The sequence below is a fragment of the Tupaia chinensis genome, unplaced genomic scaffold (assembly GCF_000334495.1).
Source record: "Tupaia chinensis unplaced genomic scaffold, TupChi_1.0 Scaffold000049_1, whole genome shotgun sequence".
Taxonomy (NCBI): Eukaryota; Metazoa; Chordata; class Mammalia; order Scandentia; family Tupaiidae; genus Tupaia; species Tupaia belangeri.
In genome coordinates this window covers 900,259-917,403 of record NW_006159507.1, presented here as the reverse complement: position 1 = coordinate 917,403, position 17,145 = coordinate 900,259, and the positions used below count along the sequence as shown (strand labels likewise).

Genomic DNA, 17,145 nt, shown 5'->3' with positions numbered 1-17,145 from the left:
AGCAGGATTTATTGAGTATGTTCATGATGTGAATGTGAAACAATTTAGAGAAAAAGTATACTCACAAGTAATGTGATCTAAGATACAAGACAAAAAAATCTAATGTATGTCAAGTGGACAGAAAATGGAAAAAGTGATATGAAAAATAGCAACCAAAATAAAGAAAAGGGTACAGTTAAGGTATCTAAACAAAATTCAACATTATTTTAGCTTATTAAAATATTTTACACTAGGACCAGCAGATGGCATTGTGTGTACCAAAGGCCTAGGGAAAAAGACAGCTTTACCCTCCTGGAGTTACTCAGCTGCTCCTTACAGGAGATAAAACCAAAAATCATAGGATCTACTGGAGTTTAGGTTCTCTTCTCAGGGCAACATCTCTCTCACAGATCAGAAGAGGTGTAGGAAGTTTAGATAAAATGCTGTAATTAATTTGACAATTTACCTTAACCTTTGATTTAACTTAACAAGACAAACAAAAAAGGCCTGATTGCTTGTGGTCTAAATACCTGAGTCACTATGGTAATCCTGAAGGCTGGGAATTTAGGTTCCACTGAAAGGCAAGATCTGGAAAAGCCCAGGTCAGAGCCTCTGCCTAAAAACAACAAAACCCTAAATGTTTCTAATGTGGGAGCCTTGGGCACTGGACAACGCCCGTAACTGACATCTTCCGTTCCCCACTAGGGTCTGTCCCCAATATAAAGGAGTTGGCTACTGGAAATAGGAATGCCCCAAGCTCTGGAAAACAAACAAACAAACACAAAACAAAACAACAAGAAAACAACGTCTTTTTTTTTTTTCTGCTTGTAAATTAATGCCCATTTATGTTCACATCCTTTCATCATTGAGACATTTATATACATATGCAGACTCTGCTCCTTAACAAAAGGGAAACTAAAAAACTCAAGGATATTTTTGCACTTAAAAGGAAAAATAAAACCAAATAATATCAGGTGCCTTGAGAGAAAGCACTCTTTATAAGGTCTTGGTTTTCCACAGTTTTCTCTGTGACAGCAGCTTCCATCTCTGATGAAATAGAGCCATGGCATCAAATGGCACAAAATGTAATGGACACACAGGACTGTCAAGTGTAATAAACCAAATATTTACATTAAGCACAATACAGCAATTTATTTAGATGCTTAAAATGAATACAAAGGGAAATAAAGATCACAAAATTATACATACTACAACAGTGTGTCATATATTAGATGGTATAAATGAATACACCAGGGTGGTGTTTAACTAAAGATAAAACTAAATATCCAAAATGCAGCAGTCATTAGTTTGCTGCTTCAACACAACACACTTTTATACAGATCTAAAAGGTGTCAAAATTAGTAGCTGCAAAGTCAATTCTTGCATGTGATTTTAGCTTAAAAGATTTCAGAAAACAGATCTGAAATACATTTTCGTTTTTGACAGCTGTAATGTTGAGGATATTCAGAACAAGAAAAATTCTATAATACAAGAGAGTCCAGATATATATCTTATGTGGCTGGCCTCTGTTGCAAGATTGTACAAGGTTATGTGCAAAAACTAAGTCTGTCCAAAAGTCCATACTAGAGCAGTTTCAAGCTTTTGCTAGATAAACTAGATATAGCATTTATTACACAGCAAGGGCAACACTAAAATAAGAAACAAATCTATGATGAGCACACAATAACAATATCATAAGCATCACTTGAATAGGTCTAAAAGACTGTACAAATATACATTTCAACTATTCAGAATGAATACATGAAAAAAAAATCAATTTTTCCAAAGTCTACTATACACATTAGACTGGTAGCTTGTATGTTGGCCCTATACTACCGTGTGAACCAGAATAACGCTTCTCAAGGACATCCAATCATTTTACAGAGGGAAGGTTGAGAAGGCAGATAAAGTAAACCTCTGCTTTTCCTTGTGTGCGTTCGTGAGCCACCAGCTTATTGGTTTTTCACATTTAGTTACTGTGTCTGTCAGAGAAGATTCAGAAGCAAGATCAATCAATCATGTGTCATAGACTTAGAAATAACCACTGGGACTGCAGTGGCCATGTATCCCCACAGCCCACTAACCAGTACTCATGAGGCAGCACCAGTGAGAAGACAGCTGTGCAGTCACAATGGAAGGAGAACAGAGCTCCAGGCTGTAGCATGTCACTGATGCTGGGACACCTGGCACCTAGGCCTGTTGGCTGCTCAGTTTCACTCCGGTCAAGCTGCCATGCATCGGCTCAGCTACCCCATCAGCCATGCTGTCAAACTGCTCCCCATCCTCACTGTCAATTGTGCTATTCTGCCACTCAATCTGGGGGTTAGATAAGCGCTCATCATTCTCAGATGTGTTTTTCCACTGTGACTGGTCCTTAGACCAAAACCCTTCAACTTTTCCATAGGAACTATTCTTCCACTTCAACTGCTCTCTGTCACCTGGCATGGTAGCCTTTTTTTTGGCAGCTGGCTTACTGCTCCTTCCATCTTCACTCTGGGAAGACTCGTCAGACCAGGTTCCTGGTTTCATTTCACATGTATTATCCTCAAAGTCTGAACCTTGCTGGGAACCAGGCCCGCTCTCAGATGGAGAGGCTCCATCTTTCCACTCAACATCATCATCTTGGTCAACCTCACTATCAGAAGCATCATGCATTAGTTTGGCTGGTTCCTCAGTCAAATGAAGAGTTCCGTATTTTGAACCATTTTCCTCTTTTTGGTCTTGCTTCTCTTCAGATTCTATAGCATCCTCAGGAATCACCTTCGATACATGTTCCTCCAGGTTATCATTAGAGATTTTAGGCTCTACTTCAAACACAGGGTCAAAAGGGCTACCACTGCCATTGGATTCTTCTTCTAAATTTTCAAAACTGTCTGAGGAGCTGTCATCTTCCTTCCCAAGACTGAGCTTTTTGTCAGCAGTCTTACTAGCGTTGACTCTAGAATCCTTTTCATCATGATTTTCAAACAGCCATTCGGCATCAAAATCCATCTCATGCTTGACTTTATTCAATTCTTTCATGTTAAAGCCCAGTAACACACCAGGCTTGTACTTTTCACAATCACGGACACACTTCTTCCTTTTGTTACTAAAATGGGAAGCAATGTCACTCTTCCACAACCATAAACTGGCCGCTAGTTTCTCAATTTCTCTCCTGGTAGGATAGGGCTGTTTATTGAAATACTTTGTTAGAAAGCTTTTCCTGGCTTCATAGGAATCATCTTCATGACCCTTGGGGTCTAAAGCTAAAACAACAGGCTCTTCGGGTTTCTCTTCAAAGCAGCTGGGTGAATCGCTATCATCATCTAGCTTTCGCTTTTTCAGCAAGGGAAATTCCATTTGCTCATAAGTGCGCTTCACTGGTGCCAGACCTGGAGATTGATTAAGCCGAGACGGTGCAGTTGTCTTATCCTGGCCATTTTGGGTCTTTCCAACACCCCGGCAGTGAACAAGATGCAGAGTGATAGTTGAGGCGGTCATGTTGCTGGTATACACACCGAGGCAATGGATACACTTGTAGGTGAGCTTTTTCTCAACTGGATGAACAGTCTGAATAACTTGGTGCCTCTCTCGTAAGTGATGTGCAAGTGCATCAGATATAGGTCCTTTCAGGATTGAGAAACAAAGAGGACAAAGGGTTTTCCCAACATCTTTTTTATAGGGCACTGCAGCTTGAGGTGAACTTTTAACAGGGATATCTGCCTTTTCCTGAACTTTTGGCTGTGGCTTTGGAGGAGGTGGAGGATTATTTTGGGCATGATAAGCAACAGATTCAGCTGGGGCATCCCTCAGGTTGTACGTAGTTACCAGGAGATGGATGTTGGTGTGACTACCCTGCTGCAATGTCAAATCAAAACTCAAAGTCGAATCTGTTTTAGGTCCCATCTCTTCATCAATGTGAACCATCCGCATGTGCGCTGCCATCTTTTCCACATCATTGAAAGTTGAACGGCAATATGGACAAGAAAGACCATGAATTAACATGTGGTTGAGCAGGGTATCTGTGGGCAAATAGCGATTACAGTAGAGGCATTTGCTAGTAAAATTGTGTATTTTCATAATGTAGTTGGCTACTGCAGGGACTTTTTCAGCTTTATGTTCTTTTTCGAAGTGCACACTATAGACATTTTCAGGAAAAAGCTCATTACAGATTGTACAAATTTTCCACTTTTGAGTTGAGCAATTATTAGGTGGAGGAGGGAGTACGGCAGTTAATATGGTTTTGGAACTAGGCTGGCCTAATCCTCTGGATGCCTGTGACTGGGAGAGGGAAGACGACTTTAACTGGCTTGATGAAAGGGAAGAGGCATTAGCAGATTGCAGGGAGTATCGTGCTGGTGCTTGGGACCTTTGTTCTGACCCAAGCCCGTAAGACCTTCCATTTCCACTCGGAAGTAACTGCTTCACAGATTGAGACTGTTGAGGAATGGAAACTGATGCATTGCCACTTAGACCCAGTCTCATTGACTGACCAACGCCGTAGCCTTGGCCTACAGATTTGACTCCATAATTGTTCTGCTGTAGGTGAACATTGGACATCACGTTGACTCCTGTAGAATTTAAGTTAGGCTTTGGTATTGAGAGTCGATTGACCATCTGCTGGGATGGTAAAGACCGGACATTTCCAGAAGCAATGGAACCAATTCTTGGTGGAAGTCCCATACCTTTCTTCTCTTGAGGTTTGGGAGCAATTAGCATCAGAGGTTTGGATCGAGGAACCACCACATTTGTGTGCCCAATCATGGCAGTGACCTGATAACCTATGCGTTCATGGTCTTCTATGACATGTTGTACCAAAGCTTCATAGGACTTTGGCATGAAAAGGCATCGCTTGCAGTGAATACTACTCTCTTCTCGGGCATTTGAGCCCAAAGGAACCGCACCGTTGAGTGATTTTTCTCCTGCCTTTGCTATATAAGGTGCTGCCACATGCTGAAAATGTTCCCTGTAAATGTGCTTCCTAACTATTTCATAAAGAGGATCTCGGTAAGTGCACTTCTTACAGTAATAAACAGCTTGCTCTACACTGTCAGCCTGTTTAGGTTTAAGGCCATCATTTTTGTTTTTATCTTTGAAAGTGCTGAGGCTGCTACTTGGTGCGCTGGCGTTTGGAGCATGAAAGATTTTAATGTGTGTTTCCAAAGTCTTTTTGTCTGCATTAAAGGTACAATAGGGGCAATTAAGGAGAATCCTATTTTCAAAGTCTTCACTATGGACGTTCCGGAAATGACTTTTGTAGGCAGAGAAGAACTTTGAGGAAAATGGACAAGCGCTGCAGCAAAAAGGTTTTGTCCGATAGTCCTAAAAAACAAACAAACAACAAAACAAAAAAAACAACAAACAACACACACACACACACAAAAACTGGAATCAGAATGCCACTTCAGACAGGCAGTAACAGGTTCTAGATTTTTTTCTTCCATTCTCACGATGCTATTTTAAGGATGGAAATCCTATAAAGCATGGAGCACAGTAAGTTTCTCTCCCTTTAGCAGAATAAAATTATGAAGTAAAAAACTCAAAAGTTTTAAACCAAATATTTTATGTCACATAGTGTAAATCAAACACTCAATGCTAACTAGGTACTTCAATTTAGAAAAGATCAGATCACATGTGCTGATCCATTTTAGACAAACCAAATGGTCACATTTATACAATTAGAAAGTTTAAGAATAGACTACATGAAACCATTTCACTCTGCAAATCAGAAAGCTGCTAAAGGTGTCATTATTTAATTTTTTTTTTTAAAGGAGATTTTTTGCTATAGAGCATCTGTGCTTGCTGAAGAGACAGAGAGACAGAAAGTGAGAAATCACTCCCCGGGGAGGATGACCACACCGCAATCCCTTCTCTACTCTCCTCTCTGGATTTTGGACACATATATACACACGCCTGATGTGAATTTGAAGCCAGTGCATCTGGGAATCGAACTGTGGTCGACCATATGAGAGTCCAGCAACATAACCATTATGCCACCTGCTGGTCCCAAGGCTTCATTATTTACTAGACAGTACAATTCAGGGTCCAGGGAGTTTTAGTGCAATTAGACAATTAGAAGAGGTAAGATATATTTCATATCCTTCTCATTATGGAAATATTTTAATTGAGAAAAGGCAAGACTCAATTTCTTCTTCTGTGATCAAAGTACAATGTAGTATTCAGATTTCAATGCTGATCAAAAAGCTACGGAGTTGGTCCTTTGAAGACAGGTGAACATATGTTTGGCCAGAAGTTATCTTTCATCCATAGAAACCTACTGTGTTTCAGATACTGGTTTGACCCAAAATGAAATACAGTCATGTGCCACTTAATGACGGGGCTGTTTTTGAGATCTATGCCATCAAATGATTTCATTGTTGTGCAAACATCATAGAGTATACTTGCACAAACCTAGATGGTGTAGCTTATTACACACTTAGGCCATGAGGTGTAGTCTGTTACTCTTAGGCTACAAATGTGGATGGCACGTTACTAGCCTGAATACTATGGGCAATTATAATACAGAGTATTTATGTATCTAAACATAGAAAAGGTACAATAATAAACAATACAGTATAAAAGATTAAAAAATATATACCTGTATAGGGCACTTAAAATAAATGGAGCTGGGACCAGCAGTTAGCATAATGGCTATGTCGCTGGACTTCCATGTAGTCAACCCTGGTTCGAGTCCTGGACCCAGTGGCTTAAACCCACACCACGCGCGTGTGCGTGCGTGCCCAAGATCCCAGGAGGAGAACGGATAAGAGATTGCGGTGTGGCCATCCCCCCTGGGGGGGTCATTTCTTGCTTTCTATCTCTCTGTCTTTGTCTGTCTGTCTGGCGAGGGCACGAACCCTATACCAAAAACCTCTCCAAAAGAAAAAAGTCTGTACACCTACATGTTGTACCAAAGCTTCATAGGACTTTGGCATGAAAAGGCATCGCTTGCAGTGAATACTACTCTCTTCTCGGGCATTTGAGCCCAAAGGAACCGCACCGTTGAGTGATTTTTCTCCTGCCTTTGCTATATAAGGTGCTGCCACATGCTGAAAATGTTCCCTGTAAATGTGCTTCCTAACTATTTCATAAAGAGGATCTCGGTAAGTGCACTTCTTACAGTAATAAACAGCTTGCTCTACACTGTCAGCCTGTTTAGGTTTAAGGCCATCATTTTTGTTTTTATCTTTGAAAGTGCTGAGGCTGCTACTTGGTGCGCTGGCGTTTGGAGCATGAAAGATTTTAATGTGTGTTTCCAAAGTCTTTTTGTCTGCATTAAAGGTACAATAGGGGCAATTAAGGAGAATCCTATTTTCAAAGTCTTCACTATGGACGTTCCGGAAATGACTTTTGTAGGCAGAGAAGAACTTTGCGGAAAATGGACAAGCGCTGCAGCAAAAAGGTTTTGTCCGATAGTCCTAAAAAACAAACAAACAACAAAACAAAAAAAACAACAAACAACACACACACACACACAAAAACTGGAATCAGAATGCCACTTCAGACAGGCAGTAACAGGTTCTAGATTTTTTTCTTCCATTCTCACGATGCTATTTTAAGGATGGAAATCCTATAAAGCATGGAGCACAGTAAGTTTCTCTCCCTTTAGCAGAATAAAATTATGAAGTAAAAAACTCAAAAGTTTTAAACCAAATATTTTATGTCACATAGTGTAAATCAAACACTCAATGCTAACTAGGTACTTCAATTTAGAAAAGATCAGATCACATGTGCTGATCCATTTTAGACAAACCAAATGGTCACATTTATACAATTAGAAAGTTTAAGAATAGACTACATGAAACCATTTCACTCTGCAAATCAGAAAGCTGCTAAAGGTGTCATTATTTAATTTTTTTTTTTAAAGGAGATTTTTTGCTATAGAGCATCTGTGCTTGCTGAAGAGACAGAGAGACAGAAAGTGAGAAATCACTCCCCGGGGAGGATGACCACACCGCAATCCCTTCTCTACTCTCCTCTCTGGATTTTGGACACATATATACACACGCCTGATGTGAATTTGAAGCCAGTGCATCTGGGAATCGAACTGTGGTCGACCATATGAGAGTCCAGCAACATAACCATTATGCCACCTGCTGGTCCCAAGGCTTCATTATTTACTAGACAGTACAATTCAGGGTCCAGGGAGTTTTAGTGCAATTAGACAATTAGAAGAGGTAAGATATATTTCATATCCTTCTCATTATGGAAATATTTTAATTGAGAAAAGGCAAGACTCAATTTCTTCTTCTGTGATCAAAGTACAATGTAGTATTCAGATTTCAATGCTGATCAAAAAGCTACGGAGTTGGTCCTTTGAAGACAGGTGAACATATGTTTGGCCAGAAGTTATCTTTCATCCATAGAAACCTACTGTGTTTCAGATACTGGTTTGACCCAAAATGAAATACAGTCATGTGCCACTTAATGACGGGGCTGTTTTTGAGATCTATGCCATCAAATGATTTCATTGTTGTGCAAACATCATAGAGTATACTTGCACAAACCTAGATGGTGTAGCTTATTACACACTTAGGCCATGAGGTGTAGTCTGTTACTCTTAGGCTACAAATGTGGATGGCACGTTACTAGCCTGAATACTATGGGCAATTATAATACAGAGTATTTATGTATCTAAACATAGAAAAGGTACAATAATAAACAATACAGTATAAAAGATTAAAAAATATATACCTGTATAGGGCACTTAAAATAAATGGAGCTGGGACCAGCAGTTAGCATAATGGCTATGTCGCTGGACTTCCATGTAGTCAACCCTGGTTCGAGTCCTGGACCCAGTGGCTTAAACCCACACCACGCGCGTGTGCGTGCGTGCCCAAGATCCCAGGAGGAGAACGGATAAGAGATTGCGGTGTGGCCATCCCCCCTGCGGTGGGGCCGTCCCCCCCGGGGGGGGGGGGTGATTTCTCACTTTCTGTCTCTGTCTGTTTCTGTCTTTCTGGTGAGCATACGAGTCCTATAGCAAAAACCTTTCCAAAAAAAGAAAGAAAAAAAATAAATAAATGGAGCTCACAGGACTGGATGCTGCTCTTGGAAGTCAATGAATGAATAATGAGTGGATGTGAAGCCTAAGACATTACTGTACATGACTGTAGACTCAACACTGTACACAAAGGCTATAGTACTGGACCTGGTGGCTTGCTTTCTCACTCTCCCTTATCAAATTGAAGAATAATGATAATGATTTTTTACTTTTTAAGTTTCTGGTAAAAACTAAGACACAAACATACACATTAGCCTAGGCCTGCATAGGGGTCAGCATTAGCAATTCACTGTCTCCTACCTCCCTATCTTGTCCCATTGGAGGGTCTTCAGAGGCAATGATGTGCATGGAGTTGTCATGTCCTGTAAACAATGCCTTCTTTTGGGAGTATTTCCTGAAGAAACCGGCTAAGGCTCTTCTTGAAGAGGTGTCCTTGTTTTCAGAAATGTGTCTGTGGTTTCTTTTTTATCAGATTTGTTTGCAAGCAATAATGCACTGTGAATATTCCTCTCTATTGATGAAAACTTTTTGATTTTGGGGTTCCAGGTTTTTAAATTTTTCTTTCTTTCTTTCTTTTTTTTTTTTTTTTTGTAACTAGGGGAAAGCATGAACGCAGTCCCCAACCACCACAAATTATATAGTTTGAGTTTCCCACATTTGGGGAAATCGCAGGGGCCAGCACATTGGAGTACAATGGAAAAGCCTCACTCTGGGAAAAACCACCTTCATGATCACGGTATCTCCCGTTAGGTTTTTAAATTTTTTAAGGAGCTTGTTAAGGTCTGCAAAAGTAATTGCTAAACTCTTCACTGGGAATTTTCTTGTAAAGACTTCCATGATTTCCTTTTCACTTCAGCTATATGCTTCAGCTACATGTTCCTGTTCTTGTTCCATAAACTCCTTGTTAGTCAATTCCTCTAAGCTCTTTGATATCATTCTCATACACACACTGGTTAAAGTTGTTTGCCATTTCAACCATAGCCTTCTTGCTTTTTGCAACATCCTTGTCTTTTGAGGTCATGGATGAACCTCGAGTATTTTCTTCCAGATGCAATTCATTCCTTGGTGTTATTACTCTAAACTGAGGCAGGTTTCTTGATATAGTCTTATCTATTTTAATTGTTCCAACATTGCATCAGTGTCTTCTTCCTCAAGTTGTAGCAAAAGCTTGGGCAAAGGTCCTCCTCCAGTAGTAGACTTTAAAAGCAGCTAAAACTCCTTGTCCCACTGGTTAAATCAAAGAGGTGGTGTTTGAAGAAAGAAGTAACACTTCGATGTTGAGATGAAGATCACCAATAAAAGGAGGATGTGTACTGTACAAATGTTATCAGCAATAAGCAAAATCTTGAAAGGTATGTTATTCTTTAAACAGTGTTACTCCATTTCCCTGGTATAGCAATTCAAGAGGGCATCCCGACAAAGAGTTGGGTCATTCATGACTTCTCACTGCTCCAGTAGTACACTGGTAGTATGTGTTTACTGATCCACTTGAAGGCCCTGGGGTTCTTATTGTGCCAGATCACAAAGGATTTCAATTTGTAGCTTGCAACACTGCCCCCAAGCAAGACTGTGAACCTCTCCTTAAAAGCTTTAAAACCTGGTATTGACTTGGATTCCTCGTAGATGGAAGTCCTTTCAGGTTCCGTTTCCAAAATAGGGAGGGGTTTAATCCATACTGAAAATTTGCTCTGGCAAGTAAATTTTCTCCATAATCAGCCCATCTAGTGTTTCCAGAAATTCTTCAGCTGTCTTCATATGAGCATGTACAGACTTGCCATCCACTTTCATATTACATTAAAAAAATGATTCTTGAACTGTTTAAAACACCCAGAGCTATGGGCAAGCAGGTGGTATGGTGGCTAAGGTGTTGGATACTACATGGCCTACTCTGCAGATTATGAGTCCCGAGCCTGTCAGCCTGAAAAGCACACCAGGTCTATATGCATGCATGCCCAAAATCCAGAGAGGAGAATGGAAGAGGAACTGTGGTGTGGCCTTCTCCCTGGTGGTGATTTCTCACCTTCCCTTTATTTCTCCAGTGAATTCACATATTTGTCCTATGGCAAACTTGTTTTTTTCTGTGAGACTTTTGCTATAGGGCATTAGTGCTCACTAGAGAGACAAAGTAAGAAATCACCAACATCCCCCCCCACCCCCCGAGATTGCCACACCACAATCCCTTTTCTTCCACTGTTCCTGTCAGGATTTTGGGCACACATGCACATTAGCCCAGCACAAATTTCAAGCCTCCAGTCAGTGATCTGAATTGTAGTTGGCCACATGGGAGCCCAGTGCTTTAACCACTATGCCACCTGCTGGCTGTGGCAAAAATCTTTAGTAAAATCAACACTGTAGCTGGATTAAGCTTTTTTCTTTAAAAAATGCAAACATTTTGCTTTGGCCATCATCATGGTGCTAAGAGAGATACACTTAGGGCCTGTTCTTCAATCCAGGTCACTTCTTCATACCTAATATGGACCCTTCTTGAGTCAGTTTTATCTTCAATGAAGTCATCCTTTAATAGCTTCCCTCACTTTGTTCTTGTTCTTCAAAATTATAGCTGTGGTGGAATGAGACAGGCCTAACTGGTGAGCAATAACCATTACTGAATTTCCACTTTTTAAATCATCCCCAGAGGGAGATGGTCATGCCTCAATCCCTTCTCGTCCAGGGATCTCAGGCACACGCACGCACGCACAAACGCCTGGCATGAGTTTGAAGCCACTGAGTCCGGGACATGAACCCCGGTTGGCCATGACATAACCGCTACACCATCTGCTGGTTCCCTATTCCTTAATGACTTTTAATTGTGTTTTCAGATCACTCAACATAGTTTCTTTGGAGAGATTTTCACTGTAGGGCGCGTGCGCTCGCCAGACAGACAGAGAGAGACATCAGAGACAGAAAGCGAGAAATCACCCCCCAGGGGGGATGGTCACGCCGCAATCCCTTCTCCTCCATTCTCCTCTCGGGATCTTGGGCACGCACGCACACGCGCCCGGCGTGAGTTTTAAGCCACCGGGTCCGGGACACGAACCGCGGTCGACTACATGGGAGTCCAGCGACATAGCCATTACGCTAACTGCTGGTTCCCACTCAACATAGTTTCTTACTGGCAACATCAGCAGTGGATTTTGTGCATGCAGAAGCCATAATGAACATGATATTGACGAACAAAATTATATTGATGAACAAAACATGAGATGCATGAAGCTGCTGCTAGTGTAACAAAGTATACTGTTTTACAGTAACCTTTTTATAAGTAAGAAAAGATAAACACTATAGTAAATACATAAACCAGTGGCACAGTTGTTTATCACCATTCTCAAGTATTATGTGCTGTCTGTAACTGTATATGCTATGCTCTCATGACTTGCAGTATTGATTGATTTGTTTATACCACCAAAACATCAGTAATGCCTTGCATTATAACTTTCTAACAGTTATGATGTCACCAGGTGACAGAAATTTTTCAGTACCATTATAATCTTCTGGGACCATGTGATATCTATAGCCCAGTGTAGACCAAAATGTCATTATGTGGCACATGACTATTGTTTTTCCTCAAAGCTCAACCCTTTAGTATTAAACTTTAAGATTTTTGGATCTATAAAACTGAATGAAGAAGACCAGCAGATGGCATACTGGCTACGTCACTGGTCTTCCACATGGCTGACAGCGGTTCAAGTCCAGGACCTGGTTGCTTGAAAATCACACAGGGTGTGTTGCATGCATAACCAAGATCCTAGGAGGAGAATGGAAAAGGGATTGTGGTATGGCCATCCCTCTGGGAGCGTGATTTCTCATCTCCCCTCTCACTGTCTCTGCATGCACTGCTGGTTCCCCACCTTCAATTTCGGAAGTAGAGTTTAAAAGTACTAATTCCCTGCCAAGTATGCCCTAGTAGATGAGCAGATAAGTAATGCAGAATCAGAATCACTACTGGAATAGGTGAAAGTAAATCTACACCGATGATAACTACTCCCTGTGAAAAAGAAACACTATTTTTAAGGCTCTCTTTTCTTAAAATTTGCTATAGGGTACATGTGCTTGCAGTGTGTGTGGGGAGGGGAGAAAGTGAGAAATCACTCCTTGGGCAGATGGCCACACTTCAATCCTTTCTACTTTCATTCCCCTCTTGGGAATCTGGGCATGCATGCACAGGCACCTTGTGTTTTCTCCAAATTACCAGGTCCAGAGCTTTACTGCTGGCCATGTGGGATCCAGCAGCTTTAACCTACATGCCACTTGCTGGTCCCCGGAACTCTTATCTTCATTACATCTTTATCTACTGATATGTGCTGGCACCACTAATATTTCTCAATGCCAATTTGTAAAAAGGTATATAGGTTTTATCTATCACTGAGGTTAGATCTATCTTACAGAGTTGTGGATATCCTTGTATCCCACATAGGTTGGGTGTCATCAACAGAGACAAGTAAAGCTTAAATAGGAGAAAGAATCAGGTCCTTTTTTCTCTAGAGAGAGAGAGAGAGATTTGAAAAAAGAAAAAAAAGATGGCAACACACAGAAAAATAACGGGTAACTGGATAGACAGAATGTTGAGTGAACAGTTTAGAAATGGAAGAGCCAAAGCACTTTTGGAGAGAACTGATGGCATATAATTGGCTTCAGAATTTTGAAGTAACACATTTTTCTTACACCCAAATTTTCAGTCCAATGACCAAAAAGAGACAAGAGGTTCCTAGTTTTTCGTAACATTGAGGAAAATATTAAACATGCAATTTTGATATTTTCAGATTAGGTTGTTGGCTATCAGTACCACATTACTAACCAGGACTTAGAGCTGAACAGGGGATTATCAAGGATGCTGTCATTTGAGGAAGTCTTCTGTACCACTTACCTGGTTTTTTGTAAGTGAAGGGTCCCACAGTCCTACATCCTCCCATGTAGTGTTTTTCAAATAAAAGTCATTAGGTTCAAACTGTTTAAAATCCTAGAAAATAGGGAAAAAAGTTTAAAACACAGTGGTATCAACAGTAGCCCACACTATATAAATCCTACCCTCATAATTCAGGTTGAAAAAAGGCACAGGAAAACCAATCCTATCAAGAACTACAGTAACAATAAGGCTCTTAGGAAATACAAAAAGGCATAATGAAGTTGTATTTTGTATCAATGAAACATTCTCCTAAGGGCCAGACACATTTTCAAAGAATGTGCTGGAAGTTCAAATTAAATAAAAAATCCAACTATATACTTATACCAATTCACTTTTCTTAAGAGTACTGTAACTTGTTCTCGTTACATAATAGTACTAAAATGGAGTCTAAGATAGCAATATTTGATCAAGGCACTTTGGATACGATATTCTGATTTGTGGAGAAAAAAACAGCAAAAAGAAAAAAAAAAGATAAAAGAAAAAACAAAAGAAATGAAACAAACAAACAAACAAAAACCCCAACCAGATTGGGTCTGAGGATGAACTGTGAAGAGAGGTTGGGATTTTTTGTTTGTTTGTTTTTTGGAGAGGTTATTGCTATGGGGTGCGTGCGCTCAACAGAAAGACAGAGAGACAGAAAGCAAGAAATCACCCCCCAGGGGGAGATGGCCACGCTGCAATCCCTTCTCCATTCTCCTCTCGGGCATGCACGCACACACACCCAGTCTGAGTTTAAGTCACTGGGTCTGGGATTTGAACTGCGGTGGACTACATGGGAGTCCAGCGACATAGCCATTACGCCAACTGCTGGTCCCAAGAGGTTGGGATTTTTAAACCCAAAAAGGAAGAAAATTATTCAAATAAAGCAAGCAGTATGATGCCAAGTGTGTCATTCTTATGTAGAAATTTAATGTCTCACTTTCCCCCACACTAAGATAAAAAAATTTTGAGGTAAAATTATCCTTGCTCCTAAAACAGTTCAGTTTGGGTAGAAGTATAATTGCAGAATATGTAATGGGTACTAATGGGAAGAACAAATCAAATGCAGAAAGTCAGACATACTTAATATTTGTTATTTATTTCTGAGGATGACCCTACTGCACGTGAAGTAAATGTACTGTTTCTTCTGGGCAAATCTACCTGAACTTGTGAAGTTAGAGAGGGGCTCCTTTCAAACTGGTACAGTAAACCTAGAGAAGCCCAATGCTGAGAAGCTCCAGGCTCTGTGATATAACTGTGAGGATTATTAGAACTCAGGAAAAGAAAAGCCTACTGCATGAATGAATTTGCTTTTTAACTTCCCATTGCCTATATTGATACATTTACTGAGCACCTATTACATACCAAGCACTGTGCTAGGTGCTAGGATTAAATGCACGAACAAGGTAGCTATGGTCCTTGTTCAACTGAAGTTTAGTGGGGAAAATAGCCTTCGGCCTCAATTTTCAGAGGCTTTAAGCAACTAAGCACAAGACCTGGATCAACTAACAAGATGTGAAAAAAGGAGATCACTGCATTGGCTATCCCACGGGGCTGTTACAAACCTCACAGAACAGAAAGGCTAGAAAAACAGTTTGAAAAGCCCAAACTGTTACACAAGGGGAAGATAATAGTCTATGATGGGCCAAAAGGGTCAACAAATGCTCAGATCCCAAGGAAAGAGACAGACAAGAACAAACAATGCCTCAACAGTTAGAAGGTCAGCTGGAACACTCAGGCATATCAGAATGAGCACAGGCTCTGGAGTACCCCACACACTGCCACTCCTCCCTAGCTATGAGGCTGGACCTATTTCTGTATTCATTCTTTACCGTAAACTAGAGAGAAGAACTTCTGTATTTCCCCCCAACCCACTTGCAAAGGTTGTAAAGGATTAATTTACAGACAATTTTAAAGCACTGAATACAATGTCTGACATGTTTTAAGTCCTCAGTGAATAACAGCTTTTGCCTCAGAAAGGAAGGATGAAAATGTCCATTTTAGAGAGAAGGGATTAAGTATGCTAATCGACAAAGCTTTGAGGAAGCCAATGCTCTGGTTAAAATTCAGAATCACACCTGAGAATCAACCATCCTGGCTACTGACACGAAGTAATGGATAGAAGTTGAGTCATGTTAAAATTAAAAATGACATGCTACTTACTTCTATATGTTCTTTACAGTATTCCAACCCAATGTCACTAAGTATTTTTTTCACAGTTTTCCGGGCTTTTCTTAAACTGCCAAGATTGTTGACAGGAAGTTGGAACATAGTTTCTATTGGAAAAAAAAATTTAAGTCAAGTCAAAACATGTACAACTTGTAATATGCACTAAATCCACTGGTGATAGGATCACAAACCCTGGCCCCATCTGATAGAAAAGATGAGCAGTTATTCTTACTAATATATTTTGAACACTTAAAAGCTGGCAGGCAAACTAAGTCCTCTCTGATCATTTTTTTTGAAAACTAAGATATTTGATGTTAAAGATGAACTACCAACCTAATCTGTCACAATTCTATTAAAAAAAAAAAGTTCAGTGATGAACTTAATGCTGAGAATTAGGGAAGTAATACCAATGAATTATTTTAAAATAAGGTGCCAGTGCTTTACTCCTGATATTGAACCTCTGAAAACAGAAAAATGCTCACCATTTCAGCATCGTCATTACCGCACTGTTTTGAGTACAAAAGGGAAAAAAGTTATCTGGGACTGTTCTCCCCACTGCTATGGTATTCTTTTTTTTTTTTTTTTTGCTATAGGGCACATGCACAGAGTGAGACAGTGAGAGGGAAAGTAAAAAATCACCCCCCAGGGGGAATGGCCACCAAAAATTCCATTTCCTCCATTCTCTTCCTGAGATTTTGAGCACACGTGCATACATGCCTGGCACTGAGTTTCAAGCAGTAGGTCCAGGACTCACACTGTAGTCAGCTCTGTGTGAGTACAGTGTTAGAACCACCTGCTGGCCCCTGCTATGGCATTAATGAAACATCCTTAACAGTTTCTGTATACTCTCTAAAGTGTGAAGTCTAAAGACATTAATGCTTGTGTGAGGCCCCTTCCTCAATACACCCAGACTAAGGCATTAAGTTAAGTAATGAACTGAATGCAGAGGTGGGGAAAGCTAGGCACTCAGCATTAGAGCAAGGCTTATTAATACCTTAGAGAATTCTTCTGAAAAAGAAAAAAGCCTGTATATGTACACAGGAATTGAAGAACTGATTAAGTGATCTAATACATTCACTCGGAGACTTATATTCACATTCCCAAGTTTCTTAAAACAAAGTTTAACAAAATA

The 17,145-nt window shown here is 40.3% G+C and overlaps 1 protein-coding gene and 1 non-coding gene across 4 annotated transcripts in view; both read right to left on the bottom strand.

Moving 5' to 3' along the window:
- Nucleotides 1-1,105: 1,105 nt before the first annotated feature.
- ADNP (activity dependent neuroprotector homeobox) overlaps nt 1,106-17,145 on the bottom strand; it is a 39,676-nt gene continuing 23,636 nt past the window's right edge. Inside the window, exons 3-6 of one of the 3 annotated variants that reach the window (XM_027775067.1) lie at nt 16,008-16,120; nt 13,827-13,919; nt 6,863-7,376; nt 1,106-4,766 (exon numbers count right to left, since the gene is read on the bottom strand). In XM_027775067.1, the coding sequence (XP_027630868.1) occupies nt 2,170-4,766; nt 6,863-7,376; nt 13,827-13,919; nt 16,008-16,115 (3,312 nt within the window). In that variant the 5' untranslated portion in view covers nt 16,116-16,120 and the 3' untranslated portion in view covers nt 1,106-2,169. Of the gene's footprint in view, nt 5,281-6,860; nt 7,377-13,826; nt 13,920-16,007; nt 16,121-17,145 lie in introns of all 3 variants that reach the window. The other 2 variants (XM_027775066.1, XM_006141268.3) reach the window with 2 other exon arrangements.
- LOC114009419 (U1 spliceosomal RNA) lies at nt 9,558-9,720 on the bottom strand. Its single transcript, XR_003550831.1, has one exon. It is a non-coding gene; the product is annotated as a U1 spliceosomal RNA (small nuclear RNA).